Source organism: Bufo bufo, chromosome 1 (genome assembly GCF_905171765.1).
Source record: "Bufo bufo chromosome 1, aBufBuf1.1, whole genome shotgun sequence".
In the NCBI taxonomy this organism is placed as follows: Eukaryota; Metazoa; Chordata; class Amphibia; order Anura; family Bufonidae; genus Bufo; species Bufo bufo.
In genome coordinates this window covers 798,550,537-798,577,335 of record NC_053389.1, presented here as the reverse complement: position 1 = coordinate 798,577,335, position 26,799 = coordinate 798,550,537, and the positions used below count along the sequence as shown (strand labels likewise).

Below are 26,799 nucleotides of genomic sequence, written 5' to 3'. Positions count from 1 at the left end.
CCCTCAGAAGCCACGTTCAATGCTGATTCAGGAGTTAATCAGGGGTTAAAATAATACTCATCTCATCCACTTGCTCGCGGAGATGCAGTCCGCACCCGTCTTGATTGAAAAAAGCCCGCCACTTGACCTGCGGCCAGCTTGATGATGCCACCACGTGATAACGCTGGGAGCACGTGGTGACATAATCAGTGACGTCACTACGTGCGCCAAGCGTGATCACATGGTGAAGTCATCACGCTCGCCGCAGGTCCTTTGGTGGGTTTTCTTCAATCAAGATGGGAGTGGACAGCTACTCCGCAAGCAAGTGGATGAGGTGAGAATTTTTTTTTTTTTTTCAGACACCATTTTAGGAAAAATGTATTCATTACCACAAAGCGCAAGGAAATTAAACTTCGTGACAAATCAAATTTTTCCTGAAATTCGTATTGAAGTCCACTTCAGATACTTCAATTCACTTAACACTAACTGAAAAACTACTGGGATTGTGATCTGCAATACAGCCCCAAATGTAATCTTTAGAAATCAGATCAGGAGTGAGATCTGCAGGTATTAGATTGGATTGCAATGTTAGAGCTGATATACAATCATTGATATGTGATACCATGACTTCCTACTTTTCCAGATACTAAGCAAAGGCCGAATAATGAAAGTGGGCAAGTATAGTCGTCTGGCTGGCCAGAACCCGGTCAGCGTGCCACTGTTCATCACTGAGGACTTGATGCCATCATTCCGTATTGTTGCATATTACACTGTTAACAGAGAGATAGTCTCTGACTCCCTGTGGGTGCACATGGTGGAAGATTGTATAGGAACGGTAAGATAACACATTTTAAAAATGATCTATTAATGAGACTGTCTCTCAACAAATCATCTGTATTTTATTAATTCACCATTTGTATAAACATTCATTAAAATATTATTAAAAGATACATCAAAATATTGTACATGAAGTATTGACCCAGGTATATATCATGCGGAGCGCACGCATAAAAAATAATAAAAAATAAAAATACAAAAAGTGACCAAACAGACTTGTTGCAACTGTGTTTTTGGATGGTAGTTCATTCAAATTCAAATTACCCCCCTTTTCCCAAAATAAAAATAAAAGAACTAAAAAAAATAAAAAAAATACACATCATGGGTGTTGCGATGTGGGAAAACGCCCATAATATAAAAATATATTCCCCATACGGCAAACAGCAAAACAGAAAAAAGTGTCCAAATGGCCGATTCGCCGTTTTTGGTCGCTTCATTTTCTACAAAAAATTTAATAAAAAGTGATCAAAAAGTCATACACACCCCAGAATGAAAAGTTCAGATCGCCCCACCAACAATGAGCCCCCAGACAGCTCCGTACACATAATTACAAAAAAGTTATAGGGGTCAAAATATGGTGACAAAATTATTTTTTTTATCACTATCAAAATGCAAGAAACACTATACATATAAGGTATCGCTGGATTCGTACTGACCTGTAGAATTAAAAGTAACCAGTTATTTTTATCGTACATCGATTGTCGTAAATAAAAAACCTATCAAACTGTGGCGGAATTGCTTTTTTTTTGCAATTTCGCCCCATTTGGAATTTTTTTCCCGCTTCTCACTACATCATATGCAATATTAAATGGTGGCGTTGGCAAGTACAACAGGGAGCACAAAACAAAAACTCTGGGCGTGAAAGAGTTAGCAGGTGTGAGGAAACTTATAGGCCATACAGATCTCTGGAATTTTGGGATGAAAGGGGTGCAAATGAGCTCTTAACAAGCCCAAGGAGAAATCCTGACTTAGGCCTATTGCACACGACCGTATGGCTTTTTCAGTGTTTTGCGATCCGTTTTTCACGGATCCGTTGTTCCGTTTTTTGTTTCCGTTGTGTTTCCGTTTTTGTTCCGTTTTTCCGTTCCGTTTTTCCGTATGGCATATACAGTATACAGTAATTACATAGATAAAATTGGGCTGGGCATAACATTTTCAATAGAAGGTTCAGCAAAAAACGGAACGGAAACGGAAGACATACGGATGCATTTCCGTATGTGTTCCGTTTTTTTGTGGACCCATTGACTTGAATGGAGCCACGGACTGTGATTTGCGGGCAATAATAGGACATGTTCTATGTTAAAACGGAACGGAAAAACGGAAAAACGGAAACGGAATGCATACGGAGTACATTCCGTTTTTTTTGCGGACCCATTGAAATCAATGGTTCCGTATACGGACCATATACGGACCGCAAAAAACGGCCAGTAAACGGGAAAAAAAACGGCCGTGTGAAAGAGGCCTTAGGCCTCTTACCCAGTTAAGCCAGAACTCTCTGCTCTGCACTGATGAGAGGCAATCACCCCGAAACATCTGTCTGCAGATGAGGTGCGGGCTTATATAATATCCGAGTCATGTCTTAAGGCCTATTTAAAGTTTTGAGCAATGACTTATAGGATAGCTGCCTTACATCTGGTGTCATCAGAGGCAGAGCTTGTTAAGACCTCTTTTGCATCCCTTTCTTCCCAAAAAAAGGAAGAAAAACACTTGGTCAATAAGGCTCAAAACAGGCTGTTCATTAAGGGGTTAAAGTTGATCTCTAATCAGATGAGATGGTTCAAACCAGAAGACCGCCAACATACCAGAACCTTATTATTTTGCATTGCATGGGGAATTTTTTAGATCCCATCTATTCATTCTTTTGAAACTCACAGCTAATTGTATTTCTATGCTTCTTCTGATCCACAGCTGACCCTGCAGACCGACAGAAACATTGCAAAACCTCAAGATCTAGTAAAACTGACTTTAAAAGCAAATTATAATTCCACCGTTGGACTGGTGGCAGTCGATAAAGGTGTCTTCACAGTAAACAGCAAGTATAAACTGATTCAAAGAAAGGTGAGAACCTGTAGATATGTTGACGTCTCAAAACTATAAAGAGAAATGTATATATCACTCTCCTGATGTGGTAATGCAACAATTTACCACAGAGCATAGAGACCTAGGGGGTCATTTACTAACCCGAAATACGTCTATATTAGCGTATATTATTCCTTTGCAACTTTTCCCCACTCATGCCAGGTCTAAAAAAGGGGGAGGGCTGGTAGGCCAGTCTCATTTACCATTTTCTAGGCTTGCTTTAGGCGTAGAACATGGTCTAAATGTAAGACAGCAAGGAAGCTATCTTACATTTAGAAGCGGCGGTGGATCCACCGAAGTTACGGTATGTAGAGACCGGCAACTCTACATAACTCCGGCGGATCCACCAACAGCTTTAGGGGATATTAAGAGCAGCATCTAAAATGCCAGTCTTAATAAATGACCCCCCTAGTGTCAAAGTGAAGCTGTAGCCAAAAAGATAGGGTCCTCAAACGTTTGTAGATAATAAATAAGTAGAAATAAGTAGGACGATGTGAATATACCAAATGCAGGGTGAATCCAAGAAATTATTGACCATACCAAAACCCATCATATCCATTTACATTATTGATGACATTTGTGATGACAGGCTTATATGGTTCTTATTTGCCTCTCAGGTATGGGAAATCGTGGATAAATCTGACCTTGGATGTGGTCCAGGAAGTGGTGCTGATAATATGGGAGTGTTTTACGATGCTGGACTGGCTGTACAGACAAATTTTGGAATGACCACTAAAGAGAGATCCGGTAATTGTGAATGATGGCTTTCCTTTGTAGCGTTTGTCATAGTGGCACATAGTGATGAGCGGGAGGTGCCATATTCGATTTCGTGATATTTCGCTAATATTCGAATGAATATTGGTATTATTTTCGTCGAAATCGAATATTCGGAATTATTTTATTTTTCGCGAATAATATGCGATTAAATTAATCGTACGATTTTTTTTAATCGTACGATTTAAAAAAAAAAAAATTTAATTTTTTTTTTTCCTGTATAAGGCAACGTTCCTATGACTATGGCTAGGTTAATATGTGTATTTTACGAAATTTCTTAATATTGCTCTAACTCCGTCTTTTAGAATATTCGTAACATTCTAAAAGACGGAGTTAGAGCAATATTACGAATATTCTAAAAGACGAAGTTAGAGCAATATTAAGAAATTTCGTAAAATACACATATTAGCCTAGCCATAGTCATAGGAACGTTGCCTTATACAGGAAAAAAAATTATAAAAATCGTACGATTAAATTAATCGTACAATTTTTTTTTTAAAGAAAAATACGAATATTCGATTTCGCGAATATTTGTAACTATATTCTGAATATTCGTGAAATCTCGAAATTGCGATATTCGAGAAAAAAATGCGAAATTTGAATATTCGCGCTCAACACTAGTGGCACTGTGGTTTTCATTGTCATCTTGCAGTACTAGGTCTTGGGTTTAAAAGGAACTGGTCAGAACACATTTGCCTCCCAAACCACCACCAGTACCTGACTAGTTTTCAAAGGTGTCCTTATTTATCCACACATTAGACAGGCTGTCTAGACCTGCTCCAGATTTATCATGGTGGCTCGGGCTGGATGATTACCACTGTGCAAGATACAGACACTTTTTTCTAATTTTATGCCAGTTATTGGTTGGCTTACTTTAAGACTGTATTTTATGCCAGAATTGTAGTGTAATATAGATCATTTCCTCTTGTATCACATTTTTGCCAAAACCTAGGAGTACTCACATTAGTGGACCACAGTTTCAAGCCATAGTGTAGTGTAGGGTCTGAAGGGAGGTGCATGACATGAAGATTCACATATCCCCAAAACAGAAATCTATGTTGGGTGTTCCTCCCTCATATTAAGCATACGAGTATTAAGCATAAAACAATGGAAAGTATCATTTGGGTCTTTCTGGATTTACTATTAATACTGTAAATGTATCTTTGACCCAATCACTGCCAGTAAACCGCACCCGCTTTCCCCTGCACTTTGAAAACATGAGAGTATAAAGAAAACACACAATTTTGTACAAAAATTTCATGCACCATCATTGGTGACTTTTATTCAGCTCTTCACTCCAGTTTTTGCAGCAAAGTGGTTAATAACCAAGGGCCTGTGTATTAGTTTTTCCTGGAATGTTCCTTTAAGAAGCCATTTGTTTTGTTATTTTTTGTTGTTGTTTTTTTTGCTCAGTTTTTTCATGATTTTCATTCCAGGCCATTTTCTCTTTTATTCTCAGATCCATCATGTGTGGACACTAAGAGACGCAAAAGAAGCACGTCAGCGGCTTTAATGGAACACAAAACTCAGAAGGGTAGGAGGAGAAATTGCAGATTTCTTTTCTTTTCTTTTTTTTTTTTTTGTTTGTTTTTTTGTTACTTACTATTTGCGGCTGTTACCGGCTATTTTTGGATTTTGAAATGTGGTGTCATGGGACTTCCAATAGGTAGCATAGTCTTATAATACATATTAATTCATGAAAGCATATATCCACTAAACTCCTCGGCCTTGATAAGCACAAACCTCTTGGCACTCTTCTTCTGGATCTACGGCAATGTTCGAAAACCGTCACTGTTCCTCCTCTGCAGTTTGTCTCTCCTCAAATCGCCAGATATGCTCTATTTCTTTCTGGGTCTGTACAGCAATGCATTGAAAATTGTGCAGCCATGACAGAAAACAGCCAACACGCGCTGGCGGTAAAACGGAATATGTTAGGCCATTTGCACCACCTGTGTAATGCAGACACAGTGCCCTCATCACTGGGCTCCCTCTACTGGGGACTGTTCAAATCAGCAGCATAATTGACCCACTTCCTGTCTAGCAACCTCTTGCATGAGCCTCCTGACTTCTGCTGCAGCAGGCGCACTTTGTGGCCAAAAGGGGACATTGTAGCACATTTACAACATGCATATAAGGTAAAAATATTAACATATATATAAAATGACAGTGCAATCTTCATGGGTGGGCTTTATCTACACCCTGCACAGGTAGAAAAGTTGTTGACCATACCATTTAAGCCCATTACAAAGGAACATTAATTAAATGATACCAGCTGTATAGCAGTGACTATGTAATAATCCTTCAGCAGTACCCAGAGAGTAGTTACTTCTACAGCAAAACCTATACAACAGCATCAGACACAATGCCCCAATATTGCAAAACCCTCCTCGCATTGCCCATGGTCCTGTATTACTTACTGCTCCTCCAGCAGGAGCTTCCATTCAAGCAGCCATGTAGCTATCCCTTTCCGTGCCTGTCAGTATTAGAGAATTTCCATGAAACAAAATCAGTATATGATTGATCTCTTCCCATGAGATGTGTGGCAGGAACCTGGGTCTGTCTCACTGAATTCTGGGTCCTTTTTGGCATGGGTTTGGGTAATTAAGAACCACACACACAAGGTCCTCAAGCCAACTGTAGCCATATATAATATCAGATTTTAAAGACGTTGTCTGGTCGATATGTTTTTCCATAGATCAAGAATGCTTAAAAAACGCCATACTTCACAGATCCCTCGTGGCTCCCGTTCCATGATGCTCCGCCATTCTCTGCTTTATGGTCCTTCTGGACACTCAAGGAAATGCCTGTTCAGCCAATCTGTGACCGTGGTGGTCTACCTCTGTGGCCTGTAGCTATTTTCTGTGTGTTGAGAGGGATCATGTAGCAGAGGCCATCCGGGAACCGAGAAGCATCAGAATCAGACTGGCTGGACCAATTGGATTTATGGAACTGGAGCAGGGTTTGGTCCTGTTCATACCGTGTGGTCCTTTCCATGACTGATAGTGTTGATGGGTGTCATAAAATAAACATGTTTCTTCAATCCTTTAGCCTCCAATTACACAGATCTGGAGAAGAAATGCTGCCATGATGGCATGATTAGCAACCCAATGGGCCACAGCTGTGAGCGGCGCGCTCGCCTCATTCAAGAAGTAGAAAAGTGTGTGGAAGCTTTCCTGGACTGCTGCAGATACATTGAAATGAAGCTGAAGGCTGAGAGGATACTGAAAGAAACTGATATTTACGACAGAAGTGAGTGGACACGTGGCAAGGAAATTAAAGGGTTCATACAGGAATGCAAAAGCATGCTTCACTTCTTCCAACAACAGCGCCACACTTGTCTACAGGTTGTGGGTGGTATCGCAGCTCAGTTCTGTTCACTTCAATGAGGCCTAGCTGCAATACTAGACACTAACCAAGGGCAATTGTGGTGCTGGTAGATGGCAGCCATGTTTTTCTAATTCTGTACAAACCCTTTAGGACTGAGATTTTTTTTTTCTACTAAAACGCTATAAGATTTTACTTCTAAGTGAATAAGGGGAATAGCCGGCCATATTTGCCGGACTGCATAAATTCCATAAAAAGGAATGGAAAGAGCCATTCTCAACACTGGTGTGGGTTTCAGGGGTGGGATCAGCATCGATCAGATATTTTAGAATTTTTTTGCAGATAGGCCATATATGTCCGAGATGAGAATACCCATTTAATCTTGTAAACTGTTTCTTCCGTACAGGTGATGAGGAAATTGAGTATTTGCCGGATGCTGATATTTTGGTTAGGAGTGACTTTCCAGAAAGCTGGTACTGGAACGTTCTAAGAATGGACGAAGCACCTAATGCAAAAAAGTAGGTGCTTTAAGGATTTAACTTCTTGACTTTTAGCTAATCAATAAGTGTTTTTATTTAAAGGTGAATCGCAATGGTGACTTCTTAAAGGCACAGAAAAATGCCAGTTGTTTGCTGCCCAATTAAGTACCTCTGAAAATCAACACCTGCTGAGAGCAACAAGATTCTTTGGTTTCTCTTTATTTGTAAAGGTGTCGCAGCAAGCACTGGCCTAGATTTTGTTGTGTTGCATTAATTCTGCATGCCTTGTCTGTAGAAGCATATGACCACAGTTCTGTTCAATGATACCAGGGATGACTCCAAACCTGGCCTTGTATCCTCTTTAAAGGAATCTGTCAGCAGTTTTTCACATGATAAACCGCTGACAGCCCTAGGTAGTGGCTGGGGAGAGAAGTACACACCTTTTGTGGAGCTTTTATTATCAGGAGTAGTGTAAATATGAAGGTGTATTCTGCCAGGATCTGCTTCTTAAGTGCATCCACCCCTCTGCTCTGAGTGGCAGCTCCTAGTTGTATGCTACAGCTGTCACTCATAGCAGAAGGGAGTGGCTATCCAGAAGCTCAACAGATAGAGCACTTCACAGTAAAGTGTCGCCTCCAGTGCACAGTGCAATAAAAGAATATGACAGAATAAAACTTCATATTCAAACTACTCATGATAACAAAAGTTCCACAGAAAGTATGTTTGTCCTGGTCTCCACAGCTCTTACCACCACAACATCATTGAGGTTACCTCCGTCACCCTATTACCACCCCCTGGCTCTATGTCTGCCATCTTCTTTTTCCCTTTACTTAAAAGCTGTCAAAATGTATGTACTCTTTCAGAATGTGGCGACAAAAAATTATTTTTAAAGTGTGATTACAGTTCAAAAGTGGTAAAACAAAAAAATATATATAAAAAATAGGTATTGTTGTAATTGTACTGACCCTTAGAATAAAGTTTAAATACCATTTATATCGCAAATTAAACTAAAAAAACTAAACTTAAAACCCGATGCATCTGGCATCATTAAAAAATACAACTTGTCTTGGCTACACAGATGAAAAAAAAGTAAGGGTTGCGAAATGTGAGGATGAAAAAAAACTTGCTTGGTCATCAAAGGGGAATTCCAGTTAGAGAACATTATCCCCTAGGAATAACTATTAGATTGGTGGGGGTCCTACCTCTGGGACCTCAACCAATCATGAGAACAGGAGTCCCCATACCCTGTGGAGTTCCCCTAAAATAGATGGAGCGGCTGGTTGAAAATTCACCCTGATGCTCCATTCATTTCTAAGGGAGTTCCTGAGGAGCACATTTCTGACCAACCGCTCCGTCTATTTCAGAGGAACTCCACCAGGTAACCGTTCTTGTGATGGGTGGAGTTCCCAGTGGTAGGACTCCCATTGATCTAATAGTAATCTCCTCTCTTGTTGATTGGGGTAACGTTCTGTAACTGGAATATCCCTTTAAAGCCCAAACAATTTTGGGTATTAACATACAGTACAGACCAAAAGTTTGGACACACCTTCTCATTCAAAGAGTTGTCTTCAAAACTATGAATTAACACATGTGGAATTATATACATAACAAACAAGTGAGAAACAACTGAAAATATGTCATATTCTAGGTTCTTCAAAGTAGCCACCTTTTGCTTTGATTACTGCTTTGCACACTCTTGGCATTCTCTTGATGAGCTTCAAGAGGTAGTCCCCTGAAATGGTCTTCCAACAGTCTTGAAGGAGTTCCCAGAGATGCTTAGCACTTGTTGGCCCTTTTGCCTTCACTCTGCGGTCCAGCTCACCCCAAACCATCTCGATTGGGTTCAGGTACGGTGACTGTGGAGGCCAGGTCATCTGGCGCAGCACCCCATCAGTCTCCTTCATGGTCAAATAGCCCTTACTTTCAAAGTTTTCCCAATTTTTCGGCAGACTGACTGACCTTCATTTCTTAAAGTAATGATGGCCACTCGTTTTTCTTTACTTAGCTGCTTTTTTCTTGCCATAATACAAATTCTAACAGTCTATTCAGTAGGACTATCAGCTGTGTATCCACCTAACTTCTCCTCAATGCCACTGATGGTCCCAACCCCATTTATAAGGCAAGAAATCCCACTTATTAAACCTGACAGGGCACACCTGTGAAGTGAAAACCATTTCAGGGGACTACCTCTTGAAGCTCATCAAGAGAATGCCAAGAGTGTGCAAAGCAGTAATCAAAGCAAAAGGTGGCTACTTTGAAGAACCTAGAATATGACATATTTTCAGTTGTTTCACACTTGTTTATGTATATAATTCCACATGTGTTAATTCATAGTTTTGATGCCTTCAGTGTGAATCTACAATTTTCATAGTCATGAAAATAAAGAAAACTCTTTGAAAGAGAAGGTGTGTCCAAACTTTTGGTCTGTACTGTATATAAAAAAAAAAAAAGAAATAAAAAAATAATTTTACTCATCCTATAGGGCAGGGATCAGCAACCTTCGGCACTCCAGCAGTTGTGAAACTACAATTCCCAGCATGCTTTATTCATTTCTATGGGAGTTCAGAGAATAGCAGATTAAGTATGCATGCTGGGAGATGTAGTTTCACAACAGCTGGAGTGCCGAAGGTTGCCTACCCCTGCTATAGGTGCAAAAATAGCCTAGAATATATCATTCAGTCAACCAGTCAGTTGCTTTAAATAGTATGTCGACTTTGTAACCAATTTATTGCTTCTAAACATCTAAAATGAAAAAATCTTTGTAAGCATTTTTAATTAAAAATATCCTATCAATGTGTATCTATAGCTCCTATACAGACAATGTATCTCCATGGTAACAGACTACAAACAAACCCTGTGTTGTCTGATGTTTCAGTAACGTTCACTCCATAAAAAAAAATATAAATACTTTATTGTAATTACTATTTGGTAGGTTAACAAGAACATACGGTCACAATCTATATCACTGCTCAAAACACCCCCATAGGGTACTGAAACCAGACAATGCCTAAACTAAAAGGTTTCACATGTCTAATGCTCTATTTCCCCTGTGGCAGCACTGCAGGAAAATTAAACTGCCAAGGTTCCCCACAAATCACAATGGATTAGGCAGTGGCTGAGGGACAGACAACAGAGGGTTGTAGTCAATGGAGTATATTCAGACCAAGGTCTTGTTACCAGTGGGGTACCTCAGGGATCTGTTCTGGGACCCATATTGTTTAATATCTTTATCAGCGAAATTGCAGAAGGCCTCAATGGTAAGGTGTGTCTTTTTGCTGATGACACAAAGATTTGTAACAGGGTTGATGTTCCTGGAGGCATGCACCAAATGGAAAAGGATTTAGGAAAACTAAAGGAATGGTCAAAAATCTGGCAACTAAAATGTAATGTTGATAAGTGCAAAATAATGCACCTGGGGCGTAAAAACCCAAGAGCAGAATATAAAATCAGTGATACAGTCCTAACCTCAGTATCTGAGGAAAGGGATTTAGGGGTCATTATTTCAGAAGACTTAAAGGTAGGCAGACAATGTCATAGAGCAGCAGGAAATGCTAGCAGAATGCTTGGGTGTATAGGGAGAGGCATTACCAGTAGAAAGAGGGAGGTGCTCATGCCGCTCTACAGAGCACTAGTGAGACCTCATTTGGAGTATTGTGCGCAGTACTGGAGACCATATCTCCAGAAGGATATTGATACTTTGGAGAGAGTTCAGAGAAGAGCTACTAAACTAGTACATGGATTGCAGGATAAAACTTACCAGGAAAGGTTAAAGGACCTTAACATGTATAGCTTGGAAGAAAGAAGAGACAGAGGGGATATGATAGAAACTGCTAAATACATAAAGGGAATCAACAAGGTAAAAGAGGAGAAAATATTTAAAAGAAGAAAAACTGCTACAAGAGGACATAGTTTTAAATTAGAGGGGCAAAGGTTTAAAAGTAATATCGGGAAGTATTACTTTACTGAGAGAGTAGTGGATGCATGGAATAGCCTTCCTGCAGCAGTGGTAGCTGCAAATACAGTGGAGGAGTTTAACCACCTCCGGACCGCCTAACGCAGGATCGCGTTCCGGAGGTGGCAGCCCTGCGCAGAGTCACGCATATATGCGTCATCTCGCGATGGCCGAGATTTCCTGTGAACGCGCGCACACAGGCGCGCGCGCTCACAGGAACGGAGGGTAAGAGAGTTGATCTCCAGCCTGCCAGCGGCGATCGTTCGCTGGCAGGCTGGAGATGTGTTTTTTTTAACCCCTAACAGGTATATTAGACGCTGTTTTGATAACAGCGTCTAATATACCTGCTACCTGGTCCTCTGGTGGTCCCATTTGTTTGGATCGACCACCAGAGGACACAGGTAGCTCAGTAAAGTCCCACCAAGCACCACTACACTACACTACACCCGCCCCCGTCACTTATTAACCCCTTATTAGCCCCTGATCACCCCTGATCACCCCATATAGACTCCCTGATCACCCCCCTGTCATTGATTACCCCCCTGTCATTGATCACCCCCCTGTAAAGCTCCATTCAGACGTCCGCATGATTTTTACGGATCCACTGATAGATGGATCGGATCCGCAAAACGCATCCGGACGTCTGAATGAAGCCTTACAGAGGCGTGATCAATGACTGTGGTGATCACCCCATATAGACTCCGTGATCACCCCCCTGTAAAGCTCCATTCAGATGTCCGCATGATTTTTACGGATGCACTGATAGATGGATCCGATCCGCAAAACGCATCCGGACGTCTGAATGAAGCCTTACAGGGGCATGATCAATGACTGTGGTGATCACCCCATATAGACTCCCTGATCACCCCCCTGTAAAGCTCCATTCAGATGTCCGCATGATTTTTACGGATGCACTGATAGATGGATCCGATCCGCAAAACGCATCCGGACGTCTGAATGAAGCCTTACAGGGGCATGATCAATGACTGTGGTGATCACCCCATATAGACTCCCTGATCACCCCCCTGTAAAGCTCCATTCAGATGTCCGCATGATTTTTACGGATGCACTGATAGATGGATCCGATCCGCAAAACGCATCCGGACGTCTGAATGAAGCCTTACAGGGGCATGATCAATGACTGTGGTGATCACCCCATATAGACTCCCTGATCACCCCCCTGTCATTGATTTCCCCCCTGTAAAGCTCCATTAAGATGTCCGCATGATTTTTACGGATGCACTGATAGATGGATCGGATCCGCAAAACGCATCCGGACGTCTGAATGAAGCCTTACAAGGGCGTGATCAATGACTGTGGTGATCACCCCATATAGACTCCCTGATCACCCCCCTGTCATTGATTACCCCCCTGTCATTGATTACCCCCCTGTAAAGCTCCATTCAGACGTCCGCATGATTTTTACGGATCCACTGATAGATGGATCGGATCCGCAAAACGCATCCGGACGTCTGAATGAAGCCTTACAAGGGCGTGATCAATGACTGTGGTGATCACCCCATATAGACTCCCTGATCACCCCCCTGTCATTGATCAACCCCCCTGTCATTGATCACCCCCCCTGTCATTGATCACCCCCCCTGTCATTGATCACCCCCCTGTCATTGATCACCCCCCCTGTCATTGATCATCCCCCTGTCATTGATCAACCCCCTGTCATTGATCACCCCCCTGTCATTGATCACCCCCCTGTCATTGATCACCCCCCTGTCATTGATCACCCCTCTGTAAGGCTCCATTCAGATATCTTTTTGGCCCAAGTTAGCGGAATTTTTATTTTTTTTTCTTACAAAGTCTCATATTCCACTAACTTGTGTCAAAAAATAAAATCTCACATGAACTCACCATACCCCTCACGGAATCCAAATGCGTAAAATTTTTTAGACATTTATATTCCAGACTTCTTCTCACGCTTTAGGGCCCCTAGAATGCCAGGGCAGTATAAATACCCCACATGTGACCCCATTTCGGAAAGAAGACACCTCCAGGTATTCCGTGAGGGGCATATTGAGTCCATGAAAGATTGAAATTTTTGTCCCAAGTTAGCGGAACGGGAGACTTTGTGAGAAAAAAATTTAAAATATCAATTTCCGCTAACTTGTGCCAAAAAAAAAATTTTTCTATGAACTCGCCATGCCCCTCATTGAATACCTTGGGGTGTCTTCTTTCAAAAATGGGGTCACATGTGGGGTATTTATACTGCCCTGGCATTCTAGGGGCCCCAAAGCGTGAGAAGAAGTCTGGTATCCAAATGTCTAAAAATGCCCTCCTAAAAGGAATTTGGGCACCTTTGCGCATCTAGGCTGCAAAAAAGTGTCACACATCTGGTATCGCCGTACTCAGGAGAAGTTGGGGAATGTGTTTTGGGGTGTCATTTTACATATACCCATGCTGGGTGAGAGAAATATCTTGGTCAAATGCCAACTTTGTATAAAAAAATGGGAAAAGTTGTCTTTTGCAAAGATATTTCTCTCACCCAGCATGGGTATATGTAAAATGACACCCCAAAACACATTCCCCAACTTCTCCTGAATACGGCGATACCACATGTGTGACACTTTTTTGCAGCCTAGGTGGGCAAAGGGGCCCATATTCCAAAGAGCACCTTTAGGATTTCACAGGTCATTTACCTACTTACCACACATTAGGGCCCCTGGAAAATGCCAGGGCAGTATAACTACCCCACAAGTGACCCCATTTTGGAAAGAAGACACCCCAAGGTATTCCGTGAGGGGCATGGCGAGTTCCTAGAATTTTTTATTTTTTGTCACAAGTTAGTGGAAAATGCTTATTTTTTTTTTTATTTTTTTTTCATACAAAGTCTCATATTCCACTAACTTGTGACAAAAAATAAAAAGTTCCATGAACTCACTATGCCCATCAGCGAATACCTTGGGGTCTCTTCTTTCCAAAATGGGGTCACTTGTGGGGTAGTTATACTGCCCTGGCATTCTAGGGGCCCAAATGTGTGGTAAGGAGTTTGAAATCAAATTCTGTAAAAAATGACCTGTGAAATCCGAAAGGTGCTCTTTTGAATATGGGCCCCTTTGCCCACCTAGGCTGCAAAAAAGTGTCACACATCTGGTATCTCCGTAATCGGGAGAAGTTGGGGAATGTGTTTTGGGGTGTCATTTTACATATACCCATGCTGGGTGAGAGAAATATCTTGGCAAAAGACAACTTTTCCCATTTTTTTATACAAAGTTGGCATTTGACCAAGATATTTATCTCACCCAGCATGGGTATATGTAAAAAGACACCCCAAAACACATTCCTCAACTTCTCCTGAATACAGAGATACCAGATGTGTGACACTTTTTTGCAGCCTAGGTGGGCAAAGGGGCCCACATTCCAAAGAGCACCTTTCGGATTTCACAGGTCATTTACCTACTTACCACACATTTGGGCCCCTAGAATGCCAGGGCAGTATAACTACCCCACAAGTGACCCCATTTTGGAAAGAAGAGACCCCAAGGTATTCGCTGATGGGCATAGTGAGTTCATGGAAGTTTTTATTTTTTGTCATAAGTTTGTGGAATATGAGACTTTGTATGAAAAAAAAAAAAAAAAAAATAATCATTTTCCACTAACTTGTGACAAAAAATAAAAAATTCTAGGAACTCGCCATGCCCTTCACGGAATACCTTGGGGTGTCTTCTTTCCAAAATGGGGTCACTTGTGGGGTAGTTATACTGCTCTGGCATTCTAGGGGCCCAAATGTGTGGTAAGGAGTTTGAAATCAAATTCAGGAAAAAATGAGGAGTGAAATCCGAAAGGTGCTCTCTGGAATATGGGCCCCTTTGCCCACCTAGGCTGCAAAAAAGTGTCACACATCTGGTATCCCCGTACTCAGGAGAAGTTGAGGAATGTGTTTTGGGGTGTCTTTTTACATATACCCATGCTGGGTGAGATAAATATCTTGGTCAAATGACAACTTTGTATAAAAAAATGGGAAAAGTTGTCTTTTGCCAAGATATTTCTCTCACCCAGCATGGGTATATATAAAATGACACCCCAAAACACATTCCCCACCTTCTCCTGAGTACGGAGATACCAGATGTGTGACACTTTTTTGCAGCCTAGGTGGGCAAAGGGGCCCATATTCCAAAGAGCACCTTTCGGATTTCACAGGTCATTTTTTACAGAATTTGATTTCAAACTCCTTACCACACATTTGGGCCCCTAGAATGCCAGGGCAGTATAACTACCCCACAAGTGACCCCATTTTGGAAAGAAGAGACCCCAAGGTATTCGCTGATGGGCATAGTGAGTTCATAGAACTTTTTATTTTTTGTCACAAGTTAGTGGAATATGAGACTTTGTAAGAAAAAAAAAAAAAAAATCATAATTTTCCGCTAACTTGTGACAAAAAATAAAAAGTTCTATGAACTCACTATGCCCATCAGCGAATACCTTAGGGTGTGTACTTTCAGAAATGGGGTCATTTGTGGGGTGTTTGTACTGTCTGGGCATTGTAGAACCTCAGGAAACATGACAGGTGCTCAGAAAGTCAGAGCTGCTTCAAAAAGCGGAAATTCACATTTTTGTACCATAGTTTGTAAACGCAATAACTTTTACCCAAACCATTTTTTTTTTACCCAAACATTTTTTTTTTATCAAAGACATGTAGAACTATAAATTTAGAGCAAAATTTCTATATGGATGTCGTTTTTTTTGCAAAATTTTACAACTGAAAGTGAAAAATGTCATTTTTTTGCAAAAAAATCGTTAAATTTCGATTAATAACAAAAAAAGTAAAAATGTCAGCAGCAATGAAATACCACCAAATGAAAGCTCTATTAGTGAGAAGAAAAGGAGGTAAAATTCATTTGGGTGGTAAGTTGCATGACCGAGCAATAAACGGTGAAATTAGTGTAGGTCAGAAGTGTAAAAAGTGGCCTGGTCTTTCAGGGTGTTTAAGCACTGGGGGCTGAAGTGGTTAAGCATGCATGGGATAGGCATAAGGCCATCCTTCATATTAGATAGGGCCAGGGGCTATCCATAGTATTTAGTATATTGGGCAGACTAGACAGGCCAAATGGTTCTTATCTGTTCTTATCTATGTTTCTATGTTAAGCTTGGGGTACTGTACCAGCAGAGGAACCTTTGCAATCAGCTTATTATTAAAGGGACTTTTCTAATAAGTAGGGATTGTTAAAAGTGGAGAATCTAATTAATATGGTGTTTATCTTTCATCAGTATTTCTACAAAGCTCCTGACAAACTTTTTCCTGAAGGACTCCATCACAACATGGGAACTACTGGCCGTGAGCCTATCAGAGAATAAAGGTAAAAATCAAAAAGCTGTGAAAAAAAGCTGTGAAAAATAAATATTTATATTCTTCTATTAAATTTGTAGAAGGGTTTGGCATGTGCTGTGAAGACTCTTCTAGGGTTTTTGGATCCCTTATGACTAGACATGAGCAAGTTTCTTAAAATTTGTTTCAGATTTTCTTCTAATGAAAACTTTATTTTATGCAAAGACAGCATTAGGCTACATTTACACGAACGCATTTTGTTTCCGTGTCCGCTCTTTTTTTTTGCGGATTGGATGAGGACCCATTCATTTCAATGGGTCCGCAAAAAATGCGGAAAGCACACCGTGTGCTGTCCGCATTCGTATGTACATTCCGTAGCCCCGCAAAAAAATTATAGCATTTCCTATTCTTGTCAGTTTTGCGGACAAGGATAGGCATTGTTACAATAGATCTGCAAAAAAAAATGGATGCAACACGGATGCAACACGGATGTCACGCGGACGTCTTCCGTATTTTTTGCAAAATACATACGGTCAAGTGAATGTAGCCTTAATGAGAGCGTGACACTGACATAAATAGCTATGGGTAAAAGCATGGTTTACGGTGCTAACAAACAGCCTGTTTAGTAACACACTGCGCTGTCAGATTTGTTATGCTCTTTAAAAAAACCCTATTGGGGTCAGATGCCTGCCTTGTTTTACATGTTAGAATTAGAAGAAGCAGTAGCTTGTTCTGAACAAGTTGTCCAAAATGTATCCCTTAATGGGGCCGGATGACTGCCGGTATTTATACACTCATGGTCGTATCAGAAGAAGCAGTGGGCCACATGAGGAAACTTTGCAACAGGTTTGAAACTTTGTGCAATTGGATGTCCTTTGCAACCAAAATATACTCTGCTAGTGAGGCAGTAAATATGCTTCCCAATCCTAATCCCCTCTCTTTTGGTACTGCCATGCAGTAATGACTGACAATCACAACCACTACCATGGGTAATTGTGTGCAACTGCTACACAAACACATTAACATAAATTAATGGGGTGGGGCACAATATACTGGGTCTCCGCTGTCTTTAAAGAAACAGTGCCACTCTTGTACATCAGCTTCAATAGTGTTACAGCTTTCCCTCATTTCCATTTTCGTAACTTCAGGTCTCATGCACACAACTGTGTTTTTTTCAATTTTTTTTTGTGTGGATTAGATACGGACCCATTAATTTAAATGGGGCTGCGACAAATGTGCTGTTGTATGTTCACATATCAGTCCCACAAAAAACATAAAACATAACCTATTCTTGTCATGCAAGAAGAGGCTTTACGTCAATGAGGCGAGCGACAATTATGGGATGCACACAGTGCACAGTGCTCAGTATCCGTATTTTGGCGAACCACAGTTTACAGACCACAAAATACATATGGTTGTGTGCATGAGGCCTTAGAAATAGGATTGTTTTTCAAAGTAACATATTACAATTAGAGATGTCCCGAACTATTCGCCGGCGAATAGTTCCCGGCGAACATCCCTTGTTCGCGTTCGCCGCGGCGGGCGAACATATGCGATGTTCGGTCCGCCCCATATTCGTCATCATTGTGTAAACTTTGACCCTGTACCTCACAGTCAGCAGACACATTCCAGCCAATCAGCAGCAGACCCTCCCTCCCAGACCCTCCCAACTCCTATCAAAAAGCAAGGACAGCATCCATTTTAGATTCATTCGGAAGCTGCAGTGTCACAAATTTGACTAAGTTGTAATCGCAATGCGATTAATACAGGTTTTATTAATTGCATTGCGAATTCAACCTAGAGCTGGATTACTAATGGTTGTTGTATTGCTAGAATATAACGAAGATTGAGAATATAGTGCTATATTCATTATATTCATCAATTCTAGCAATACAACCATTAGGAACTCAGATCTAAGTTGTAATCGCAATGCGATTAATACAGGTTATATTAATCGCATTGCGAATTCAACTTAGAGCTGGATTCCTAATGACCCTGTACCTCACAGTCAGCAGACACATTCCAGCCAATCAGCAGCAGACCCTCCCTCCCAGACCCTCCCACCTCCTGGACAGCATCCATTTTAGATTCATTCGGAAGCTGCATTCTTAGTGAGAGGAGGGACAGTGCAGCTGCTGCTGATTTAATAGGGAAATCGATAGCTAGGCTAGTGTATTCAGTGTCCACTACAGTCCTGAAAGACTCATCTGATCTCTGCTGTAAGGACAGCACCCCAAAAAGCCCTTTTTAGGGCTAGAACATCAGTCTGCTTTTTTTTTTTTTTCCCTGTGTAATCTAATTGCAGTTGCCTGCCTGCCAGCGTGTGTGTCAGGCTCACAGCGTATACTGTGCCCACTTGCCCAGTGCCACCACTCATAACTGGTGTCACAGTAGTTTGCATTTAAAAAAAAACTAAAAACTTTTTTGACTGTAATACAGGGAGTGCAGAATTATTAGGCAAGTTGTATTTTTGAGGATTAATTTTATTATTGAACAACAACCATGTTCTCAATGAACCCAAAAAACTCATTAATATCAAAGCTGAATATTTTTGGAAGTAGTTTTTAGTTTGTTTTTAGTTTTAGCTATTTTAGAGGGATATCTGTGTGTGCAGGTGACTATTACTGTGCATAATTATTAGGCAACTTAACAAAAAACAAATATATACCCATTTCAATTATTTATTTTTACCAGTGAAACCAATATAACATCTCAACATTCACAAATATACATTTCTGACATTCAAAAACAAAACAAAAACAAATCAGTGACCAATATAGCCACCTTTCTTTGCAAGGACACTCAAAAGCCTGCCATCCATGGATTCTGTCAGTGTTTTGATCTGTTCACCATCAACATTGCGTGCAGCAGCAACCACAGCCTCCCAGACACTGTTCAGAGAGGTGTACTGTTTTCCCTCCTTGTAAATCTCACATTTGATGATGGACCACAGGTTCTCAATGGGGTTCAGATCAGGTGAACAAGGAGGCCATGTCATTAGATTTTCTTCTTTTATACCCTTTCTTGCCAGCCACGTTGTGGAGTACTTGGACGCGTGTGATGGAGCATTGTCCTGCATGAAAATCATGTTTTTCTTGAAGGATGCAAACTTCTTCCTGTACCACTGCTTGAAGAAGGTGTCTTCCAGAAACTGGCAGTAGGACTGGAAGTTGAGCTTGACTCCATCCTCAACCCAAAAAGGCCCCACAAGCTCATCTTTGATGATACCAGCCCAAACCAGTACTCCACCTCCACCTTGCTGGCGTCTGAGTCGGACTGGAGCTCTCTGCCCTTTACCAATCCAGCCACGGGCCCATCCATCTGGCCCATCAAGACTCACTCTCATTTCATCAGTCCATAAAGCCTTAGAAAAATCAGTCTTGAGATATTTCTTGGCCCAGTCTTGACGTTTCAGCTTGTGTGTCTTGTTCAGTGGTGGTCGTCTTTCAGCCTTTCTTACCTTGGCCATGTCTCTGAGTATTGCACACCTTGTGCTTTTGGGCACTCCAGTGATGTTGCAGCTCTGAAATATGGCCAAACTGGTGGCAAGTGGCATCTTGGCAGCTGCACGCTTGACTTTTCTCAGTTCATGGGCAGTTATTTTACGCCTTGGTTTTTCCACACGCTTCTTGCGACCCTGTTGACTATTTTGAATGAAACGCTTGATTGTTCGATGATCACGCTTCAGAAGCTTTGCAATTTTAAGAGTGCTGCATCCCTCTGCAAGATATCTCACTATTTTTGACTTTTCTGAGCCTGTCAAGTCCTTCTTTTGACCCATTTTGCCAAAGGAAAGGACATTGCCTAATAATTATGCACACCTGATATAGGGTGTTGATGTCATTAGACCACACCCCTTCTCATTACAGAGATGCACATCACCTAATATGCTTAATTGGTAGTAGACTTTCGAGCCTATACAGCTTGGAGTAAGACAACATGCATAAAGAGGATGATGTGGTCAAAATACTAATTTGCCTAATAATTCTGCACGCAGTGTATAATAACAGTCAGTTGCCGGCACGCGTGTGTGTTTCATGCCCTGCAAGTGCACAGTGTCACCAGCGCAACTCATATCTGGTGTCACATTTGATTCCATTTAAAGAAAAACAACAATTTTGACTGTGAATAAATAGCAGTCAGTTGCACACAAGTGTTTGTGTGTTTAAGGCCCAGCTGCAAGTGCATAGTGTCACCAGCGCAACTCATATCTGGTGTCACAGTAGCTTGCACGCATAGTACAACTTAACGAATCTAAAAAAAATGACAGGCAGAGGCAGGCCACCCGCAGGGGCCGTCGTGGTCATGGTGCTGTGATTCCTTTTGGCCCTAGAATAATGCCCAGTGTTCAGAGGCCACGTACCCTGAACTCGAAAAGTTCTGAGGACATAGTTGACTGGCTAACACAGGACACCCAATCTTCTACAGCTTCCACTCGGAACCTTGACGCACCATCCTCCTCCAGCTCAGCTTCGGGCACCTCTCAAGTTACCACTCGCCCGCCTGCCGCCACCACCAACACTAGCACCACAGCTGCTTCACTTGATCTGTCAGAGGAGTTATTTACACATAAGTTGGAAGAAATGAGTGATGCGCAACCATTATTGCCAGAGGATGTAGATAACAGGGATATTTCTCAGTCAGACAGCATTACACACATGGACGTACGGTGTGATGATGATGATGTTGTACCCGCTGCTGCTTCCTTTGCTGAGTTGTCAGATACAAGTGAAGCGGTTGATGATGACGATGTGTCCGTGGATGTCACGTGGGTGCCCGCTTGAAGAGAAGAACAGGGGGAAAGTTCTGATGGGGAGACAGAGAAGAGGAGGAGACGAGTTGGAAGCAGGGGGAGGTCGTCGCAAGGAGCTAGTGGCACAGTCAGACAGCATGTATCGGCACCCGGGCTCAGCCAGACAGCACGCCAATCAACGCATGCTGTTGCCACCACCAGAATGCCGTCATTGCAGAACTCAGCAGTGTGGCATTTTATTTGTGTGTCTGCCTCTGACAACAGCGATGCCATTTGCAACCTGTGCCAAAAAAAACTGAGTCGTGGGAAGTCCAGCACCCACCTAGGTACAACTGCTTTGCGAAGGCACATGATCGCACATCACAAACGCCTATGGGATCAACACATGAGTACAAGCAGCACACAAACTCAAAGCCGCCATCCTCCTCCTGGTCCAGCATCTTCAGCCATGTCAACCACTGCTGTCCTCCTTGCCCCCTCTCAACCATCCGCCACTCCGTCTCTCGCCTTGAGCAGTTCCTGCTCATCTGCCCACAGTCAGGTGTCTGTCAAGGACATGTTTGAGCGTAAGAAGCCAATGTCACAAAGTCCCCCCCTTGCCCGGCGTCTGACAGCTGGCTTGTCGGAACTCTTAGCCCGCCAGCTTTTACCATACAAGCTGGTGGAGTCTGAGGCCTTCAAAAAATTTGTAGCTTTTGGGACACCGCAGTGGAAGGTACCCGGCCAAAATTTCTTTGCACAAAAGGCAATCCCCAACCTGTACTCGATTGTGCAAAAGGAAGTCATGGCATCTCTGGCATACAGTGTTGGGGCAAGGGTCCATCTGACCACTGATACTTGGTCTGCAAAGCATGGTCAGGTCAGGTATATCACCTACACTGCGCATTGGGTAAACCTGCTGATGGCTGCCAAGCATGGAATGCGTGGCTCTGCAGAGGAGTTGGTGACACCGCCTGCCACCTCCTCTACTCCTCCTACTCCATCCTCTTCCATAACCTCCTCGGCTGAGTCCTCTTCTGCTGCTGCGTCTTGCTCCACATCAACGGCACTCCCCCAGCTCCCCAGGGGCTATTCCACATCCCGGATACGGCAGTGTCACGCCGTCTTGGGGTTGACTTGCCTGAAAGCAGAGAGTCACACCGGACCAGCACTCCTGTCCGCCCTGAACGCACAGGTGGATCAGTGGCTGACTCCGCACCAACTGGAGATCGGCAAAGTGGTGTGTGACAACGGAAGCAATTTGTTGGCGGCATTGAATTTGGGTAAGTTAAAACATGTGCCGTGCATGGCACATGTGTGTAATCTGATCGTACAACGCTTTGTGCATAAGTACCCAGGCTTACAGCACATCCTGAAGCAGGCCAGGAAGGTGTGTGGCCATTTCAGGCGTTCCTACATGCCCATGGCGCAGTTTTCCGATATTCAGCGGCGAAACAATATGCCAGTGAGGCGCTTGATTTGCGACAGCCCGACACGTTGGAATTCAACACTCCTAATGTTCGACCGCCTGCTCCAACAAGAAAAAGCAGTCAACGAGTATTTGTATGACCGGGGTGCTAGAACAGCCTCTGCGGAGCTGGAAATTTTTTTGCCACGTTACTGGACGCTCATGCGCAATGCCTGTAGGCTCATGCGTCCTTTTGAGGAGGTGACAAACCTAGTCAGTCGCACCGAAGGCACCATCAGCGACATCATCCCATTTGTTTTCTTCTTGAGCATGCCCTGCGAATAGTGCTGGATCAGGCCGTAGATGAGCGTAAGGAGGAAGAGGAAGAGTTGTGGTCACCATCACCACCAGAAACCGCCTTATCAGCATCGCTTGCTGGACCTGCGGCAACGCTGGAAGAGGATTGTGAGGAAGAGGAGTCAGAGGAGGAATGTGGCTTTGAGGAGGAGGAGGAAGACCAACCACAACAGGCATCCCAGGGTGCTCGTTGTCACCTATCTGGTACCCGTGGTGTTGTACGTGGCTGGGGGGAAGAACATACCTTAAGTGAGATCACTGAGGACGAGGAACGGGACATGAGTAGCTCGGCATCTTGTGCAAATCGGGTCTTTCATGCTGTCGTGCCTGTTGAGGGACCCTCGTATAAAAAGGCTGAAGGAGAATGACCTGTACTGGGTGTCCACGCTACTAGACCCCCGGTATAAGCAGAAAGTGCCTGAAATGTTACCGAATTACCGCAAGTCGGAAAGGATGCAGCAGTTCCAAAATAAATTAAAAAGTATGCTTTACACAGCATATAAAGGTGATGTCACAGCACAACGGGAATCTAAAAGGGGAAGAGGTGAAAGTAATCCTCCTTCTCCCACGACCACGCCGGCAGGGACAGGACGCTTTACAGACGTGATGTTGATGGAGGACATGCAGAGCTTTTTAAGTCCTACGCATCGCCACAGCCCTTCGGGGTCCACCCTCAGAGAACGAAACGACCGACAGGTAGCAGACTACCTCGCCTTAACTGCAGATATCGACACTCTGAGGAGCGATGAACCCCTTGACTCCTGGGTGTGCAGGCTTGACCTGTGGCCTGAGCTATCCCAATTTGCGATAGAACTTCTGGCCTGCCCCGCTTCAAGTGTCCTGTCAGAAAGGACCTTCAGTGCAGCAGGAGGTATTGTCACTGAGAAGAGAAGTCGCCTAGGTCAAAAAAGTCTAGATTACCTCACCTTTATTAAGATGAATGAGGGATGGATCCCGAAGGGACTGACAGTGGGCGATACATTCGACTAAAAAAGGCCTGATGAGATGAGCTGCCTTGGGCTAAAAATGGTCCACACGCTTCTGTATTTTATCTCTGAATGCCGGATGACTTGCGTGACTTATCTGCCACCAACTAGGGTTCAAGCCGCAATGTTTTAGGGCACTTTCTGCCTGGAAAACAAACATCAATTTTTCTGGCCACTGCTACAGCAGCGGCTGCAACAATACCAAATTTTTCAGGCATGTGTACATGCCTAATTTTTCTGGCCTCTAGTGCTGCACTGTGGCTGCAAAAACAAAACAAAAAAAAAGGCACATACATGTGTCAATTCCCCTTCGTGATTGTTACCTTGTTGTGGTGAAGGGGCTTGCGTATCACAATGAAGCGACCACCTCTATGAGTGTGTTGGCAATGGCAATGTTGGCACACCCCAGATGATAAGGTCGTTGCTTCATTGTGAACAGACCAAAAGTGATCGGCTGGATAATTTTGCATAGAAAAAACATTAATTTTCTTTGTGATCATCTAAGGTAATCATTAAAGCCTACTAGGCCAACAATGGGCCCACACTGCAGAATCATTGTTTTCTGGGTCACTCAACTGTCACTGAACTACCTAAGCACGACCATAGGCTTTGAAAAACCCCCATCGCCTGCAATCTCCCAAACGTGCGCACGAGCACAGTCATCACTACACCAAGATTGACGCATAGAGGAATAAAATTTATGTCATGAGTGTGTCAACTGTTGACAACTCTTTGCGGTTCTCTAAAATCTATACGATACACGTCCCCTGATAGGGGACGTAACAGGGATTAAACTGATAAGAATAGTACTACTTAACACACCACTCATATCTGGTGGCACATTAGATTGCACGCGCAGTGCCCCAAATTTTAAGTAGGAGGACCGACCAAGCATCTTTTTCTATCTCCCGGTTCCTAAAATTGATTCCATATACACGTCCCCTAATAGGGGACGTAACAGGGATTAAACTGATAAGAATAGTAATACTTAACACACCACTCATATCTGGTGGCACATTAGATTGCACGCGCAGTGCCCCAAATTTGAAGTAGGAGGACCGACCAAGCATCTTTTTCCATCTCCCGGTTCCTAAAATTGATTCCATATACACGTCCCCTGATAGGGGACGTAACAGGGATTAAACTGATAAGAATAGTACTACTTAACACACCTTATAATAATAATAATACTAGTGAACGTAACAGGGATTAAACAGATAGGAATAGTACTACCTAACACACAGTACTGTGTTACTTTATGTTGTATTGCTAGAATTCTCAATCTTCGTTATATTCTAGCAATACAACCATTAAGAACTCAGATCTAAGTTGTAATCGCAATGCGATTAATACAGGTTATATTAATCGCATTGCGAATTTAACTTACCACACTCTGCGTCAACTACGTAATTTTCCATGGGAGTTTTGCCATGGATCCCCCTCCGGCATGCCACAGTCCAGGTGTTAGTCCCCTTGAAACAACTTTTCCATCACTATTGTGGCCAGAAAGAGTCCCTGTGGATTTTAAAATTCGCCTGTGTATTGAAGTCTATGGCGGTTCGCCCGTTCGCGAACATTTGCGGAAATTCGCGTTAGCCGTTCGCAAACGGAAAATTTTATGTTTGCGACATCTCTAATTGCAATGCATAGTCTATTACCTTTTGTATTATTATAGCCCCCCCCTTCACAGCAAGATAATAGTATAGTGTTGTGTCAGATGATGATACTCACCATCTGTCTTATTCCATCCATACAGGCATGTGTGTGGCCAAACCATATGAAATCCAAGCCTTCAAGAACTTCTTTATTGACCTAAGACTTCCATATTCTGTAGTGAGGAACGAACAGGTTGAAATTCGAGCCATCATCTACAATTATGAATCAAAGCAACTAAAGGTAAATTCATTTATACCAACCAGACTTTTTCTAAGCAGACTTTGTCATTGAATCACATTTGTTGTGCACCATGACATCATCAAAGAGATGTATGATTAACCCCTTCAGGACCCTTCGATTTTCCATTTTTGCATTTTAGTTTTTCACTCCCCGCCTTCCCATAGTCCTAACGTTTTTTTTTTCCATTCTTCCATTCACATAGCCTTATGAAGGCTTATTTTTTGCGGGACAAGTGCTACTTTCTAATGGAACCATTTACGGTTGCATACCATGTAGTAGGGAGGGGGAAGAAAAAATTCCAAATGGGGTAGAATTGGGGAAAAAAAGCAATCCTGATAAAGTTTTTTTTTTTTTTACACTGTACACTATGCGGTAAAATTTACCTGTTATCTTCATTCTCCGGGTCAGTACGGTTCCAATAATACCACACTTGAATATATTTTCTTGCGTTTTAATACAAAACTTTTTGTTTTTTCATAACCATGTTCTGACCCCTATAACTTTTTTGTAGCTATGTGTATGGTTTTTTTTTTATTGGTTACGTATTTTTATTTTAAGGAAAGGGGGGTGAATTGAACTTTTAGGTTTTTAAAAAAAAAAAAATATTAGTAAAAACTTTTTTTTTTTTTACTTTAAGTCACCTTGGGTGACAATAACTGGCAATCATTCTATTGCCCATAGTATTCAGTGATAGCTAAATAGCCGTCATTGAAGACTT

The 26,799-nt window shown here is 42.4% G+C and overlaps 1 protein-coding gene across 1 annotated transcript in view; it reads left to right on the top strand.

Annotated features, from left to right (window-relative positions):
• Window positions 1–26,799, top strand: part of LOC120986500 (venom factor-like) — a 174,083-nt gene that overhangs the window by 29,737 nt on the left and 117,547 nt on the right. Inside the window, exons 13-20 of the mRNA XM_040415122.1 lie at window positions 623–814; window positions 2,725–2,874; window positions 3,513–3,642; window positions 5,129–5,203; window positions 6,718–6,918; window positions 7,400–7,511; window positions 16,645–16,733; window positions 25,942–26,081. Coding sequence (XP_040271056.1) covers window positions 623–814; window positions 2,725–2,874; window positions 3,513–3,642; window positions 5,129–5,203; window positions 6,718–6,918; window positions 7,400–7,511; window positions 16,645–16,733; window positions 25,942–26,081 — 1,089 coding nt within the window. The remainder of the gene's footprint in view (window positions 1–622; window positions 815–2,724; window positions 2,875–3,512; window positions 3,643–5,128; window positions 5,204–6,717; window positions 6,919–7,399; window positions 7,512–16,644; window positions 16,734–25,941; window positions 26,082–26,799) is intronic.